Source organism: Anser anser (genome assembly GCF_964211835.1).
Source record: "Anser anser genome assembly, chromosome: 26".
Lineage (NCBI taxonomy): Eukaryota > Metazoa > Chordata > Aves > Anseriformes > Anatidae > Anser > Anser anser.
The window spans coordinates 4,542,111-4,559,309 of NC_139747.1; the positions used below are offsets into that span (position 1 = coordinate 4,542,111).

A 17,199-nucleotide genomic window follows, 5' to 3' on the forward strand; every position below is an offset into this window, starting at 1 on the left:
CTCCCGAGGGCACTGCCCCGCCCCCCTGACAGCGAGGTGGGGGCGCAAACACCGCCGATACCCCCCCGCTACGGCGGTCACCGGGAGCGAGGCGCATGCGCAGAACCGCCGCCTCCCCCCCTCTTTCCCCCTCCCCTCACGTCTCTTCACCGGGCGCACGCGCACGCTGAGGTGGCGCGGGGCGCTCCTGCGCCTGCGCCGCCGGAGGGGAGGGGGGCGGGGAGGCGAGCTCTATTGGCCGAGCCCCGGCGGCGCATGCGCGTTGCGGCCCCTTCTCGGCCGGCCGGGCCCCCTTCGGCCGCCCGCCGCCATCTTGTGAGGACCCCCGGGCTTCCTGGGCGCGGCGGGGCCGGCGGCGCTCGGGGCTGCCGTGAGGCGCTGAGGGGGCCGGCTGCGGGCGTGAAGAGCCGGGGCTGGCTGGCGGCGGAGGAGGAGGAGGAGCCGGCATGGAGGATGAAATGCCCAAAACCCTGTGAGTGGGGAGGGGGCGACGCCGCCGCCGCCGCCTCCCTTTTGTTCCCGGCTCGGCGGGGTAGGGGAGGCCCCGGGCGCTCTCCTCACCTCACCTCACCTCACGGCTCCTCCGCCACGATCGAGCCGCGGGAAGGGGGAGGCCTGGCGGCTGCCCCCACTCCGGTTCGGGCCTCAAGGCGCCTGGCCCCAACCCTTCAGGGGCTGCCCGTGCCCCCCGCCCCATTCCCCTGGGGGCTCTGCCCTTCGCAGCCCCCGTTCCCTTTCCCCTCCTCAGCGTGGGCGTCTCCGAGCATCTTGCCCGTAGGTCAGCGAGGAGGCAGCCCCGGCCTGGAAGGCACTCGCCCAGCAGGACCCGCAGCGAGGTGCTCAGGAGCTTGAGGAAAAACCCCAGGGAGCCCCAAATCGGCTCCTGTCCAAGTGCCCCTAAAGCATGCTGCGAGCCTCTTAGTTCCAGTGGAGCTGCTTGTAGCTGTAAGGCAGCTCCGTGCCTTGCTAAATGCCCTAAATAGGGGTTTCTTTAATCACAAGGAGCTTTTTCTGGTGGTGTTCATGCAGCTGGCGCCCGTCACTGTCATTTGGGCTTTTGGTCGGCTGCTGCTCCTGTGGCTGGCTGGGTTTGAAAGGTGTTTGGTGCAGACGGTGGCGTGGGTTTCCCTCCTTTCCCTGGCAGCTTCACCTGGAGCTGATTCCCTTAATTAAGCCTAGGATTTGGTGAAATCACGGGCTCACCAGCCTTTCTATTGCATCTGTGTATCGGCTGCCACTGTGATCTTTGTTTCACGTTGGCGGGAGGAAGGAGGAGGGAGAGAGGCTCTTGCCAAGCTGAGGGGAAAGTTTTACCCTCAGACGACGGCTGCAGCTGTCCCGAGGGCTGCTGAATGGCTTGGCTGAGTACCTGGAGGAAAACAAGGCTCTTACGTGACTTAGGCCAGCTCCTCAGCTCCGGGCTTTCCTCAGCGGTAAACCCTCTGTTTGCCTCCACGTGTGTGCGATCCCCTTGTCCTGGTTCGCGCCTTCAGACTATTCTTAGCGTCCGCAAACACAGGTCAGACCTGTTGGCATGCCGGTGTGTTTATTTAGGCGGCTTTCCCCCCCCCAGTCCCCACGAAGCTGTTGCCTGCAGTGGTCTCGGCAGCGCACAGCTCGTGCTCGAGGGAAGGAATTACCTGTCCTTGAGCACGTGCGGCGTGTTGCACAAACACGGCCAGCTTTCTGAGCTGCGGAGCTCACCGTTGAGCGACGTGCCATGAGCTGTGTTCCCCTGAGCCGCCTTGCTCGGCGTCCCCCAGTTGGGCAGAGGGTTTGTTGCGAGGTTCGCAGATCGGGTTGGGGGCGAGCAGCTTGAGAGAAGGAAACGCTGCTGAATTCTGGCTCGGGTCCGAAGCGTGTGCTAAATATTTGCTCGCACTAGGATTTCTGGAGGTAGTGCTCCAGAAATCCCGTCTGGATGTGGGTTTTGCTGCTCCCTGTTCGACTGGTGCATTGTGAAGAAGCGAGGAAGCAGCCGGGTACCCACAAACGTGCCTTTTTAGTTCCCTTAGCATATTTAAGTAGTTTTTCTGGAACAGTTTCCAGATGCTGTTGGAAATAACGCCTCGTTCTTGCGATGTCCGTGTAACCTGTTCTCTGAAGGGAGATGTCGGAGCCTTGACGTGTTGGCGAACGTTAGGAGCCGTGTTACTTATGTAGATGACTTCCTGGGGAAGGGGCTCCCTTCACGTGGCCACTTACTGTCCTCGAAAGCCGCTCTCCAACGGCAGAGATGATGAATTTGAAGAGCAGTTACAAGGCAGACAGTGTTTTTGAACCTGGCAAAGAGCTCTTGTTTGTCGTTTACGTGCTCCTCGAGCACGTGTACCTCTGATTTACTCTGTGCATCGAAAAAGATCAGGAAGTGCTAACAGTTCAGCAGTACTTTTCAAGAAGACGCATGGTGATCAATACACCCTGGGCCGTGCATAGCGTGCCCTGCATCGTGTACCCTTCATCTGCAAAGAAAAGCAGGACCTGGCTCACTCCCGAGAATCCAATTAGCAGGAAACAGGGGTAAGAAGACGCAGGAGACGACAGGCCTCTTGCTCCGAGGATAGCTGCTCCAGGTGGAGCATCACCCGGCTCACTTCTTGGAAAATCCCTGCGGGGCGAGGTCCGGGTGTGCCAGGCAGCATCCGCACAGGAGCAGAGCTGCCACGGAACGCTGGCGGATCCCTGTGGGAAAAATCAGTTTATTCAGACCGCTCAGGTGCAGCGCAGGGGGTGTAGTTTCAGCATGCTGCGGGATTTATCAGAAGTAACGCCGGGGTTGTTGCCCGGTGGGTTACGGCTCTGTTTTTTCCCCTAAATCTCAGCCTGCGTGGTGGTGCAGCACTCGTGGGTTGTGTGCTGGTGGGCAGGAGGAACCTCCCCAGACATGGGGGCTGCAGAGGGCCGGCAGCAGGCGGGTGCAGCCGCAGGTAACGAGGTTACGCTGCCAAATAACCCCAGCAAATTGCTTCTGTGTCTGTATCGTGTCGAGCTGTTTCCCCGAGCGATGGATGCGCTTTACAGCGCCCCTCCTTCGCTTAGTGTTGTGCAGACCGCTCGTGCGCTGTTCTGCGTGGCCATTTAGGGCTGTCTTGGCCATTTCTTCAGGAAATTCGGGATATCTGCGCACAGGAAGCTGAGAAAATAGGTTTTGACCTTTGTGCAGAAGCGAATAAGTCAATATCTAGCGTGTAATCACACAGATTGTATCGTATGCATGTATGTTGCTGGGCTTTATGGAAACGTTTTGGAAGGCCTGGAGCTGTGCAGAGATCCGTGGGACTGTCAGGGGTCTTTTACCTAAATCCCGTGTTTTCCAGCTAAATCTGACCTGCAGGTAGGGAGTGCTTAATACGACGTGTGGTTATCAAAGCGAACATCCAGCGTTAGGGCAAAGGTCGGGGTGCAGACACCGTGCCTAGGACACTTCAGCGATAAGTAAACTGTTAATAAACTTAGCCCCGGGAGGTCACGTGAGAGGGTCGTTGCGCAGTGCCTGGGCTTATTTATTAATCCCAATCACGATGATATTGCAGAAGGAGAGAGAAAAAGCCCTGCTCGTTACGCTTCTTGGCTGGGGGGTGGAGTGTCCCGGTGTGAATTGTCCTAACGAATGCACTAAACCCTCCTCTGGCTAAGGAAACCTCGTCAGACGTGCAGGAAGACCTCGCCCTGTGCCTCGAAGGGCTGATGCTGGTGAAGCTTGGAGCGTGTACCTGCTTAAAATGGAGAGCAGTTCTGGCTCGTCCCTAAAATAGTTTTTCACCTGGTTTATACATAACTCACTGGGTGGTTTCTGACAGAAACCCAGGCCGTGTGTCTTGCTGCCTTTCAGAAAGGCTGCCCGAAGCTTTGTGTCGACGGAAGGAAAGCGAGAAGGCGCTGCTTCTGCTGCCTGGTTTTCTTACAGCACCTTTGCACCCCTCGCATCGAGGTTTGCTGGCGGGGTTTGGGCAGCGCGACGTGGCTGAGGCTCTCCCTGCAGAGGCCGTGGTTGGCCACGCGACGTTCCTCTGCGGGAAGGTGCTGCTGCGCCTTCGGAGCTGAGGTTTCTGCGTGCTTGTCCGCGTGCTTGCTTAAAAAAATCTCATGATTTGGGATTTAAAAAAAAAAAAAAATCCCTGTGGATTTACGTTCCTCATTGCAGAGAATGCAGAAGTATTGTAAAAATCCCAAGTCAAGGGGAGGGGGGAGAATTTGTGCTCCGTAAGGCCGATCCTTTCAAATGAAGGAAGGTGGGGAGAATGCCCACGCTTAGCACAGTCACCCCTGGTTGTTTCAGGGCTTTCAGAAGTCCTTTTTTAAAAGGAACTGGCTAAACGTTGTGTAAAATGCTCACTGAACACCGGATTTAGCTATTAGGATGGCTGGGGAAGTGGCGCTTACTGAGCGATGGCAGCCCGTGGTGGTTGTAACTAATTCAATACGTGAAAATGAGTTTGTTGGGTGCCCGCGTGGGGTGTCCTGTTCGACTCTGAGCCAGGGTGGAATTTTAGGACCACAGACCTTGGGTGGGACCGAGGACAGGCGCTGTCGCTGCCTGCCCTGAGCAAACCATTTGCGCCCTGCTGTTCCCCAACTCGGTGCACGCTTCGTTTTCGCAGGCCAGCCTGGTGGGGTTGGGTGTTAGAGGGACGACTTCGGGTGGGGTTTGTTCCCTTCCATGGCTTTTGTCCCCTGTTAGCCCAGTGGCCACGTTCCTACTGCTGCTTCAGTTGCCAGATCGCTCTCTGGGGAAGAGTCAGAGTTGGTGGTGCACAGCACTGACCTGCCAAGGGTCTCGATTGCTCGCGTTTCGGTGTTTCTGCTTAAAATCCCTTTTCTCTGCCTCCCCCTCCTTTAGGATCTGCGCTTCTAACCTTTTATTTGATTCTGTAGATATGTGGGGAACCTGTCAAGAGATGTGACCGAAGCTCTAATCCTCCAGCTGTTCAGCCAGATTGGACCATGCAAAAACTGCAAAATGATCATGGATGTAAGAGCCTTCGCCTAATTATTTCCGTGCTCGTTAGAGCTGACGGCTTTGGGTCCTTCTTGAGGGTTTCAGAATTCGCCTGGAAATACGGCGTGACCGCCTTAAGGGGATGTAGGAAAGGTGGAGATCACAGCCACGTAGTTCTGGCCCAATTCCTGGTATAATTTAAGGATGGGGGAGGGCATTTTGAAAGGGACTGAGCAGGTTAATCCATGGGGATGTTCTGAATTAAGTCCAAAAAGTTCTTTTGGGGCCATACTTAAACCTTTTCAAAGCAGAACCAAAACCCCCTGCAGCATTGTTAGTGTTTGGATTAGATTAGTTAGATGTTTAGAGTTAACAGGTAAGGTGCTGAGAATAATAGTGAGGATACAGCTTGAAAAGGTTTTGATCGGAAATCTCTTTTTTTTTCTTTTCTATCAGACAGCTGGAAATGATCCCTATTGTTTTGTGGAGTTCTATGAGCATCGCCATGCGGCTGCAGCGCTCGCTGCTATGAATGGCCGGAAGATAATGGGTAAGGTAAGCTGTCATGTCTACAGGGTGAGTTGGAGCTGGAAAACGCAGGCTGTATCTCAGGTTGCGTGGGAGAAACACCACGCGAGGCGAGGCGGATGCACTGCAGGCGTTAGGCACTTGGTTTGAACAGCAGCCTCGGCGTGGCGTGGCTGACCAGAGAAGCCTTTTTGGCTGTTGTAGGAAGAATTCAGAGTAGGATTGCGGAGGGCTTGAGGACAGGAGCCATAAGGAATATTTTAACTGCGCTGGCCTTAGCAGGACAACATCCCTTTCTCCCCATCCCTGCAAAAAAAACCCACTCCCAGCCACCCAAAATACGTAGGCAAGGCACGCTCACCCGCTGTGCTTTTAGCTAGGAGGATGCAGTTTAGAAGTGCAAGCCCTCCCCCAAAAAAAACACGTCGTCAGCTTAAGCTTTCCCTTGAGTCTTGCACATCTGTAGCATCAGAGTTAAATGCTGGTGGTATCTGTGCTCGGTGGCGATTGCCGTGGTCTAACCTGGACACCCGATGTTTGCAGGAGGTCAAAGTGAACTGGGCAACGACCCCCAGCAGCCAGAAGAAAGATACGAGCAGTAAGTGTCGCTTACGCTTCGAGCGGTTGCTTGATTTGTACCGGTAGCTTTTAAACATAAACAGTAAGCGTCGTGCGGTTATGTGCAGTAATGTTTTGATCATAATCCTAAGATATTATTTAATGTGCTTGTGTTAATGAACTTAAGAACAAATCTAATCTTTGTCATCAGGTAGTACCGTTGTCAACACACTGCGTTCACAAGGTAATTGTATCTTCTTAAACATAAAATGAAATCTCTCAAGGGTATTCACTAACCACCTGAAGCTCTGTGTGGGGTTTTTTGTTCATCATTATTTCATTTTTTTTTTTTTATGGAGAGACTTCCCTTTCGTTTCCCTGTGGCATCAGAAAGCAGCTTAGTGTTCACTGTTTAATTCTGGTGCTGGTGTTGAGGTGTTTGTTACGACTGCAATTGTGAGATTAAAAATAAAGAAATATATATATGTGTATAAAAACAAAAAGAAACCCTAAAACAAACCCCAAAAAAACCACCTTTTCCCCTGCTGTTGAGGCAGAATACTTGGCTCATTCAGTATGCACTGCTTCAGACTCCTTGGGAGCGTGTAGACTTCTTCCAAAACGGGGCTTCATCACTGCCCACTCGTGGCAAGCTTAGCTAGCGCTGCTTTTCTCGGCCAGCTTGGAATTCCTGGAGCCAAGTGGGGTTAAACTACATCAGCATCCTAGCAGCCTTGAAAGTTTCTCGCCTGCTGTAGTACAAATAAAGTACAAATGAGCCTGTGTGTGCTAAGATGGTATGTGAGAGATTGTTTGGTCGTAGTGGAAGACTCCTCAGAGGCAGGATTTTTGTTTCTCTTTGGTGCGCGTTTCTGATGGATCTGATACAAACTGAAGGGATTACTCTTTCCGTTCTGTTGCCTTCAGTCTTAGTTCACTTGCACATGGATTCACACACATTGAATTCACATGGATTCACATGGTGTAATGGCTGGGCAACCAAAACTCGGGGCTTTTGAGAACTCAAATTCTTTAACAGCAAACTGTTGCAATGCAAGGTATTTTTTTTTGATTTGTTCTTCACAACCTACGGTGTTAAATCGGACGGCTAGCTAGGTTCAAAGTATGTCCTGCTCGAGAATGACTGTTACCGTGCGTTTATTGAAACTGAGATGTTTCAGTCGATGGCGTTTTGTATAACTAATCTCGTAACGTGTCAAAACAACATTAGCGTACCAAGAGAGAGATTTTCTTGTAGTCTTGGCACGTTAAGTAAATAGTTTAAGACTTTTTATGGTAAATGGTGACTGGTCTTAAAAGCGGTTTGTAAAAACAAAACGTAAATGCCATATGTCACGCTAGTATATTTAAAGTTACTGACTGTATAGTGCTACCAGGCAGCGGATCTGTCACGAGCAGTAGTAAATTCTCTGTTTCATAGTGAACTCTAGGCTTCATGTAGTAGTTAAGACCTGGAAATCCATGCTATATGAGAGTGCTGTACTCTGTGTGCGCACGTGTCTGTGTGTGTGTGTGTGTTGAGGGGTTCTCTTCAAACTTTAAAATCCTTTTTCCTCTCTTTCCCCAAAAGACCATTTCCATGTCTTTGTTGGAGACCTCAGCCCAGAAATCACAACTGAAGATATTAAAGCAGCTTTTGCGCCATTTGGAAGAATATCGTAAGTAACTTTAGAGGGTAAATAAACTAAAAGTTCTCTCTCCTAAATGGAGGCAGCCTCATATTTCAGTAAGTAAAAAATGAGAGTTGACAGAGTGCAGGAATATACATTCATCTGTTCATACAGCAACTCGAGTCTGAAAGGTTGGGTATTAAGCAGGGATGTGTAAAGAGATTTCTTTAGAGTAGCTCGTTCTGCTTTCCTAGAACAGTTGCACCCGACTCGCTTTGGTTTATACTCCTTGCATTGTTTGGCAAAGCAACAGTGGAAAAAAAAGATACATAAACCTGGGGTTAAGCATTTAACTTGCCCTCTGGGCAACCACTTAAGCATCACGCTTTATAGTTTGTGACTGAGTCCGTTTGCATGTTCACGTCTCGTGAGGCTTTGGATTTTTTGTTAGCCGTGGCGTGCAGGCCACCGGTAGCATCCGTTTTTTGGCAGTTCAAAGTCCCACTCCCCCAAAATAAAAACCTTTCCAGCGCGAGGCTCCTCGTGGCACCTGAAGGCTGCAGCTCGAGTGGCCTCAGAGTGTTTGGCGCTGTGTCAGCCTGTCAGCCCGTGACCTGAAGGGCTTGGCCAAAAGCACGGGGCGCCTTGGGTCAGCGAGTTGCACTCATCAGTTGTGCCGAGCGATGGTGTAACAAGTGAACGTGGTACAAACGGGGAATTGTGGCCGCAGGTCTCCGCCTGCCGGTTTGTTGTATTCAGGGTGTAGCAGTAAGGAGCACTTCGTTCATTCCATCCTCCAAATGTAAACCATTAATTTTCCTTGTAGTGTTGTCTGTACTGGACATTGAAGTTTCTTGATGGTGATGTAAGAGAACGTAGAGTGCTTTGGAGTGTTGTGTAGTGAAGCATTTAATTGAAGTAAGTTTGTTTTTTTGTTTTTTTTTTTGTTTTTCCCTCAGAGTCCAGTGTATTACTCTTTTAATGCCAGCTTGATTTCCTCTTATGATAAGGTTTAAAAAAAAAAAAGTGATCTGAATGTCGCTTGCTTCAGAGAACTGTAAAGCTTGACTCCATCTTCTAATTGTCATCTAGGAAATGTAGAGGGTCAGACTCCTCAGGAGAGTCAGTTTATCCTCACGGCCAAATGTGCTCTGGATGGGAGGCGTGAGGGACTCTCAAGTAGGTCCGAACTGGCGCTTTGCTGCTGGAATGAGAACGAGAGGCAGGGAGCAGTAGGTGGCTGCGTTGGCGTGAATGTGGTGGAGCTACGAACGAATTTGCCCCAACCTATTCAGCAGTGGGGTTCCGGGGTGACTCTCAGCAGATGTTCTTCTTTACCAAACAAATACACCCAAAACAAAACCCCTCCTGAGCATGGGGCAAAAAGTAACTTCCAATTATCACCCAGGGGAGCAGAAATGATAGAGAACATTGCTCCACGGTCCCCATTCCCCTTTGTTCCAGGGGAGCTTTTTGGATGCAGAGCTGCTGCCGTGTAGGTGCGGGGCTGCTGACCGGGCTCTGCAGAGCACGAGGTTTCTCTTCCCTAGCAGTGGTGGTGGCAGGGAAGGGTGAGCAGTGCTCTTTTTTGGGTTCCTCAGCACACCGCTGTGAAGCCAACAAATCGAAAGCTGCAGTTTGCCCTGGCTTAAGCTGCCAGTCCAAAACGAGAGTACTAGTTTAAAAATTGTCCCCATTTTAACTCTTAAACTCTTGTTCCACCAGAGGGTCAAATAAAGCAGAAGGGGCCTTCATTTTCTACTTACTTAAATTTAACCTGAAGGAATAAATATTGCTACTGTCTCTTGAACAGTCGAATGAAGCTACTTGACTTGACCTGTTCCTCATCAGTGACTAGTTTCTGGAAATGTGGTGCTAATGGAATATTTCCTGATATATTTTTTTTAAACATTGTTTTCATTGGTGTTAAACTGAGCTTTTTTTTTTTTTTTTATGAAACCAAGGTTGAACTACTGCATGATTAGCACATAAGAAATTTTGGTAATTCTTTGCATCTGAACTTTTTAATCACTGTAAAAGCACACTTTCATTGTGGTTTCCTTTTATGCTTGCTGTACGCATGTTTTCACTTGTTCTCAAGTCTTATTTTCAAAGTTTTCAGTTGAGGGTAAGTAGAGATGAGTTTTTCCCCCCCCCTCCCTCTTTAGGCTATTCAGAGCAAACCGATCTAAAAGTACCCAAGTGGCTCTTCTCAGGCAATTTGTAACAAACTACCCAAATTCAGACCTAAACCAGGAAGGAAAAAAAAAAAAGAAAGAAAGGGAGGGGGGAGGTATTACAAAAAATAAATAAATAAATAAAATTTCTAGCATTGGAAGAGGTCTTTTCCTCGGGCCTTAATGATGGTGTCGGTGCTGTGGGCTTACGTGTACCGGAATAAGCTGATGATAACACCATTTGCAGTTAACGTAAGGCATAAAACAGATAAATTAGTGTAACGAACCTTCTCTTCATTGTGACTTTTCTCGCCAGTCTTGGAATGCTAAATGTTGTGCACATGTTACGCTAGTTTCTCTGAACCGTATAATTTTATACAGACGTAAGTTACATTGCATGACTTTCTGACTGGTTTTCTGTTTTTGTTTCTGTTCTTTACTGCCTGTATGTGTGGGGCGAAGGAGGGGAGGAGAGGGTGGCCTGTAGGCGAGAGCATCTCAGCCCTCGGCTAACTCGTACGCAAATTGCCTGAGAAACACTGTAGAATGACATTCCACGAGTGGGGTTTAGCTCTTGTAGCTGGGTTCTCTTTTTAACTCAATCTCAAATAATAGGGCTCTGGTTATTTTGCAGAGTGTCTCTGAAGAATGGACAGAATTGCCATGGCTAACTACAAGCTACAGTTCACAGTGGACAAACGTTGTAGTTTTCTTATTTACTTTTATAAATTTTATTTTTATTTTTTTGCTTTTTTTTTATATCTTGTAGTTTCCAATCAGTCCTGTATGATTGCTGTTGTACAAATGCAGTTTAAATTATTTGTAATATGTAGTTTAAAACATAAATGTTTCGGTGTTTTATTTTCTTCAATAATTTCTGAAAATGTCAATCTCTCAAAATTTACAGCTGCCCACAGTCCAAAAAGGGGGTAACGAATTGACCTGAGAAAATTAAAGAATTCAGTTAACAGGCGACGTATGCCTTTTAATTCCTATCTTTTTTCATTTTTTCTATTTAATATTTTGAATGAGTAGGTAGAATGTGTTGGCAAATAGCGAGTTTAAAAATTGCATGGTTAAAGAGAGCCATTCAGCTAATGTTAGTCAGCTACGTGGCTTCAGTGATTCTTTTGAATAGCTGCTTTGACCATGCTTTGTGTCTTAACAGTATGTAAAAGCGTTTTGAAGCGGGAGCCAACTGTCGTAAAGTACATACGTTTGTTAGAGAAGCTATTGATTTGCATGTTTACGAAATTAAGTTTAATTTTGCTACTACCTGGCAAAGCATTAGTAAAGTTCTGTTTAGAAAAGAAGCCATTTGCTTTGACTGTGTTGCTGGTGCAATAAACAGTTGACTTTAGTAGAGGCGAAACGTGAGAATAAGCTGTACATGTGACTCAACTTGTCATTTTAGCGAGGTTGGCTTCGCAAGGTGCTTAACTGCCTCTTGTTTCTGCTTTTTAGAGATGCGCGTGTGGTTAAGGACATGGCAACGGGAAAATCCAAAGGCTATGGCTTCGTTTCCTTCTTCAATAAATGGGTAAGCTGCGGCACGGTCTAGAGCGCCTCTGAAAAGTGGGTGGTGGTTTTCTGCAGCTGCTCCAGGGAATGAGTATTTTTGGTCTCCAGCTCGCCCTGTTTTCAGTTTCCCCTCCTGTCGAGGGGCAAATGATTTTGTCTGTTTGGCAAAGCACTTTAGTATTGCTTTACTGTTTCAGCCCTGATAGCAAGTGACATCAAAATGAGTGAGGTGCAGAAATGACAAAGAGAACGTCTCTTGTATATCAGGCAGGATCTTTTACTGAGTAGATGGCTTCTCGGAGGCTTTTTTATCTTGGGAGACCTGTACAGGGCTCTGTAGCTTGTTGATTTTCATAGCTGTGGAAGCTGAGGAATGTCAGGAAGAAAACCGAACGAGTGGGGATAGAGTTCTGCTAAGCAAATGTTCCTTCCTGGCTGGTGGATTGGTAACGGACAGGCTGCCATGAACACCTGTCAGTCTCTTTGTGGAGTGAATTAGGGCAAAGTGTTAAATGCTGTTCGTTGGCAATGAGTTAATAGCAAAAGTTCTGTCCTGCTGAGGTTAAAGCGACCTGCTTGGAAGACCGCTCGCCAGCTGAGCTGAAGGTTTTGGTACGGGTTTTGGTGAAGAAACCTTGCTGAAATGTCAGCTGGATGGGGTGTGACTTCAGAAACCGGGTGTGCTGCTGTAGGCAGCCTTCGATGTGCTCCGTGAAGCCTAACAGTGCCCTTTCTCCTCCCTAAAACCCCTTCTTTGAAGATTTCTTTTGGCAAACTGCAGACGTCAGGCAGGGGAGGTGTGTGGTGACTTCACTCATGTGCCTGTATCTCAAAAGAAAGAGATGTCAGGAATGTTTTTTTTTCCCTCCCTCTCTCGTGGGCAGGATGCAGAGAACGCTATTCAGCAGATGGGTGGTCAGTGGCTTGGTGGAAGGCAAATCAGAACGAACTGGGCAACGAGGAAACCTCCGGCTCCAAAGAGTACCTACGAATGTGAGTGTGGTCAGTTGGGCCTTCTGCAAACCTCCCACCACACACGTGGGGAGGAGGCGAAAATTGCAAAATCCCCGTGTTTGGAGATGGGGGGAGAAGGGAAAGCGGGTACTCAAAAAGCAAAAACTCTTGAACGCTTCCAAAACTCCTGAATAAATCAAGCTGTGATGATTGTATTCGATTGCCACTAGGGGGATTCATCAAGCTTCTGCACACTTTGTTTGGGAGCTGGCTTTCTGTCAGGACAACTGGGGTGACTCTGTTATTTTTTTTTAACTTTGCTCCCTCATTTTTATGGCTTCCTGCTGTGGTAGAGAGCAGGTGGGACTGTATGAAAGCATTTCCACGGGAGAGATTTTAAATTAGGTGTATTGGACCTATTAGATAGGCCTGAAATGTGGATTTAAGTTCACAGCAGTGTCCCTGTCCCGAGCAGCCTGTCCCACGCAGGAGCTGTTGCCCGAAGTCACGTACTCTGGGCCAAACTTTCCTCTTGCCCCGTGCCACCCTTTGTTTTCAGGGTGTTGGCGAGTTGTGCCCAGTGTCTCGTGTCCGTGAGTAAACACGCCAGCCTTTAACAGGAACTTGCTGCTCTGTGTTTTATAGAGCAAAGGTCTGGAGGCTGCGTCTGTCTGAGACGTTAATTCACCACTCTGTGGTTCAGATAGACGGCCAGACATACCCAAGTGAAAGTGCTGACCTTGGTAAATATTTGTCACGAGCTCTGGCGGCCTGGCTCCTCACTGTAGGCCTGTTGGGATCGGAATTGTTGCATAACACGTGTGCGATCGACTGAAAAACTCTTTCAAAATCTCTTGCAGCAAACACCAAACAGCTGTCTTACGATGACGTGGTCAATCAATCCAGCCCGAGCAATTGCACTGTGTACTGCGGAGGCGTGACTTCGGGACTGACAGGTATCGCGTCTCCGAAACGCGGTGTCCCGTTGCGTGACGCCAGGTGATGCCGCCGTCACCTCATTTTGACGCTCTGCTCCTTCTTGCTTCAGAACAGCTAATGCGCCAGACCTTTTCTCCGTTCGGGCAGATAATGGAAATTCGAGTCTTCCCCGATAAAGGATACTCCTTCGTACGGTAAGGCTGAAGAACTTAATGAAAATTAGCGGTTCTCCGACTGCAGCCTCATCTGAAGAGTGAGTTAGGGCTTGTAGAGCTTCTGCCATGAGCGGAAGGAAAAAACCTGAACTCAGTCTGAACAGCCTCAGCTATAAACAACCCGTTGTGCTTGTAGCCACATCTGTCTGCTGCCGGAGACGTGTCTGGCAGAAGACTCTTGCTTTCTGACCTAGGGTGATTCTGCTGGCGAGGGTTGTTGAGAAGACCCGGCCTTAGTCTCATGTCTGCCGGTACTGATATTTAATGTGGGACTCGTTTATGCTGGTCTGCCCTTACCTAGCAGTGCTGCAGTAGCCTTAATCGTAACAGGTCCCCGACTATTCCTTTTTTGTAATCTCACAGTTGAGTTACTGAGGCAGACAGTCGGTTTCAGTGACGTTTCTGGGAGCATCCTCATCCCTTTGTCGGCGAGGCTCCAGATAATAATTATAAATGGACTTGCTCTCCTTGCTGTTAAACTTTCTAACTTGTTTACCGAGAGATAGTGTAACGAGTTACGCCACTGAGACAGGAAAACTGACCGCAGCCTGGCAGTCCTTCTGCTTTGGGGGTGATGAGAAGAAGTCTCTGCAGACAGCCTGCTCTTCTAGCAGAACCTAAACCCGTGCTGCTGGCTGTGGGGCTCTCTCGGAGTTACTTCTAGGTGCTGCTCACCGAGTTGTTCACGTTGGTACGATTTCTGTGTCAACAGGTTTAATTCTCATGAGAGCGCTGCACACGCCATCGTTTCTGTCAACGGAACAACCATAGAAGGACACGTGGTGAAGTGCTACTGGGGCAAGGAAACGCCAGACATGATCAGTCCGGTCCAGCAGGTCAGAACCACTGCTCTGCTAATGTCAGAGACGAAGGCTTTGAGTTTGTCTCATAAAAACCTGCTAAATGGCTGTAAAGCCCTTGCGCTTGCTAGTTTGACGATGCAGCACGCGTGATTTCTGTGTTACCACTTATTTCTCTAGCAAGTATTTCTCTGAAGCACAGTCAGGGATTTAAAATCCTTTGGAACACGTGGAAGCTTGCTACGTAAAAATTTGTGATGCAAAATTTTGAAGAAAGCTTGCAGAAGGTTGTCCACACGTGGCACACCTTCTCTGCCATGAAGGTAAACGCTGGTGCCGTTGCTCTTTCCTGGATCTCTGCGGAAAGGCTCTGCTCTTTGAGGAGACAGCTGTCTCGTTTATGGGTGAAACTCGAGCAATTAAATGTTTGTGCGCTCAGAAGGAATGTCCTACTAAATATCTGCGCTTCCATTTCTGAGTTATTTGAGCGAGCAGACCCGCGAGCTTCCCACCGCAGGCAGATGCGGCAGGCGGAGCGAATCGTGAGGCTGTAAATGGCAGCACTCTCAGGCGCCGCTTAACACGGGGCCGTTTGTCCTTGCAGAACCAAATCGGCTACCCGCAGGCGTACGGGCAGTGGGGCCAGTGGTACGGCAACGCGCAGATCGGTCAGTACATGCCCAACGGCTGGCAGGTCCCGGCGTACGGGATGTACGGGCAGGCGTGGAACCAGCAGGGCTTCAAGTGAGTACCGGCCTCTCGGCCCTCGTGCCTGTGGTCACGGCCCGGGTGGCGGGGGATTTCCTGCGGGGGAGCGCGCGCTCTCTCCTCCTTTGGAGAGCAGCGCGTGAATTTCTGTTTTCCAACCAAGTCGTTTTTGAAGCGCTTCTTGAACTTTGACGGGAGTTGAATCGCAGTCTTGCCAGACAGGGAGTCTGGTGATTGTGCCGCCGGTGTGAAATCCTCTCGTTTCGCTGCCGGTAACAGCTGTTGGGTTTCTGAGCGGTGACATTAAATGCGATACAGGTGGAAGCAGTGAATACAGGTCACTGTGCTAAATTATTGCCTTCTGAGCAGTAGTGGAACGATTCTTTCTTGAGGGGCCTGCTGGCAGCAAACCTCTCGGCTCTGGCTGCCCTGAGCATCAGAGAGATCTCCTCCTGCCCACATCATTTGTCTCACTGCTTAGGAACACACACCTACCCTTAAAAACAGTTTCCGGACTGCTGTCACAAATTCCGATTGCTGTTTTCTTTTTGACCATTCCTCTTTCTGACTGCCCCTAATTCCTGCACGCCAGGAACGCGCGAGCTTTTCCAGCACCTCTGGGTGCTTGGCCAGGGAGCCCCAACATCTCAGTTTCCCACCTGCCGTGGAGCTGAGCGTTCAGGTGTGAAACTCCTTCCCGTCCCCTTCCAGCAGAAGCACCAGTGCCTGATATCCCTGGAAAATCCGGATCGGGTGCCAAGGCATGCTCGCTCTGGGCTTGAGTAGATCAGGAAATCATGTGCAGATCCTGGATGGCACCGCCCAGGGCCAGGAGTCGCTCACACGGGCATGTCCGTTCTCGCTCCCGCTCTCCGCGAGTTCTCCCTCCGAGTCACAACCTCACCTAACGTTCTGCTTTCCTCCCCAACAGCCAGACGCAGTCCTCGGCGGCGTGGATGGGCGCGAACTACGGAGTTCAGCCACCGCAGGGGCAGAACGGGAGCGTGATCACCAACCAAACTGGATACCGCATGGCAGGCTTCGAAACGCAGTGAGAAAAGGACTCTGAAGCCGGAGGCTGGTGGGCTCGAGGCTGCGACGAGTGCTGCAGAGCCTTTGTTTACCGCAAAGAATTACCAGATCAAGTCAGTGCAAGTGTCAGATACAGTGTATTTATTTAAGAGAGAGAGAGAGAGAGAGAAAAAAAAAAAAAGCGTTTTTAATCATGAAATTGTCATCCACATTGTTTAAAAAAAAAAAAGAAAACAGAAAAAAAAATCACAAAAAACGAGATGCTGGATGTCTGCCAACTTTTGCCTTCTTTTCCTCCTTTCTATATGTGTTTCTTAAGATCCACGTTTGAAACACAGCAAATGCAGGGACTACTGCCACTTAAAATTGGGGCAGGAAATTGCACAATTGTCAAACTTTTTTTCCTTGGAAGTAGCGTGCAGTTTTAGTTTGCATTCCGAATGATTTAAAAAATGTATTATAAAAGCCGTTGTACAAAAAGAAAAGCCAAAAGCGTGTGAATTCTGGGGACGGCTCCGTCTTCAGCCTTTGCACAAGTCTGTTTTAAAAAGAGCCTCTTGTATAAAGTGTCCATCTCTCCGCTTTTGTTACACCGGGTTTTCGACTCTAAGTTATTCGTTTACATCGTTTTGTATCGAAGCGTTTTCTCGGAGTTGTCTTTTTGCCTTACGACCGTTACCCAAACTATCACGACGCGGGGGCCGCTCGATGCTCAATCGTCTCCCGACCGCTCCGACGGACCGAGCGTGGTGCACGTTGTGTTCTCTGCGAGCGGGTGCCTACAGCAGCCCCTGCCGGGCTCGCGCGAGAGGATTTTTAATCTTCTGGTGGAAAAAAAACCCTTTTGCGATGTGTACCGGGACACCGAAAACCCTGTTACAACTCTTACTAAAATGTGATGAATACCTACGAACCAGCTTGGGGTTGTTTGTTTTTTTTTAATCTTACCGATTTCTACATTTACATGTACTGATTCTGTAAAATATTTTAGCAGATTAATATTTTGCACAAACGTTAGCAAACTTTGTATGTTTCCTTATTTAAAGGTAGGATGCAGAGTCCTTGATTTATGCATAATTTTTTTTTCTTTTTTTTTTGCATGTGGATATCAAATATACACTTTGGTAGTCTTTGAATACAACCTCCTCTTCTCTTGTTTTTAATAACTTTACAAAAAAACACCAGAAACACCAAAAA

At 49.1% G+C, this 17,199-nt stretch overlaps 1 protein-coding gene across 4 annotated transcripts; it reads left to right on the plus strand.

Moving 5' to 3' along the window:
- The first annotated feature begins 260 nt into the window (after nt 1-260).
- TIA1 (TIA1 cytotoxic granule associated RNA binding protein) lies at nt 261-17,143 on the plus strand. 4 transcript variants are annotated; one of them, XM_083811878.1, is made up of 13 exons: nt 261-472; nt 4,876-4,972; nt 5,396-5,494; nt 6,011-6,065; nt 6,237-6,269; nt 7,617-7,704; nt 11,298-11,373; nt 12,239-12,347; nt 13,169-13,264; nt 13,357-13,441; nt 14,175-14,298; nt 14,867-15,006; nt 15,902-17,143. In XM_083811878.1, exons 1-13 carry the CDS (start codon nt 447-449, stop codon nt 16,023-16,025), a joined length of 1,152 nt encoding a protein of 383 aa, XP_083668004.1. In that variant the 5' UTR covers nt 261-446; the 3' UTR covers nt 16,026-17,143. The 4 variants fall into 4 exon arrangements, with proteins under 4 accessions (XP_083668004.1, XP_083668005.1, XP_083668007.1 ...); XM_083811879.1 differs by lacking the exon at nt 6,237-6,269 and having other exon boundaries at nt 262-472; XM_083811881.1 differs by lacking the exons at nt 261-472; nt 4,876-4,972; nt 5,396-5,494; ... (1 more) ...; nt 6,237-6,269; nt 7,617-7,704 and adding an exon at nt 8,526-8,574.
- The last annotated feature ends 56 nt before the right edge of the window (nt 17,144-17,199 follow it).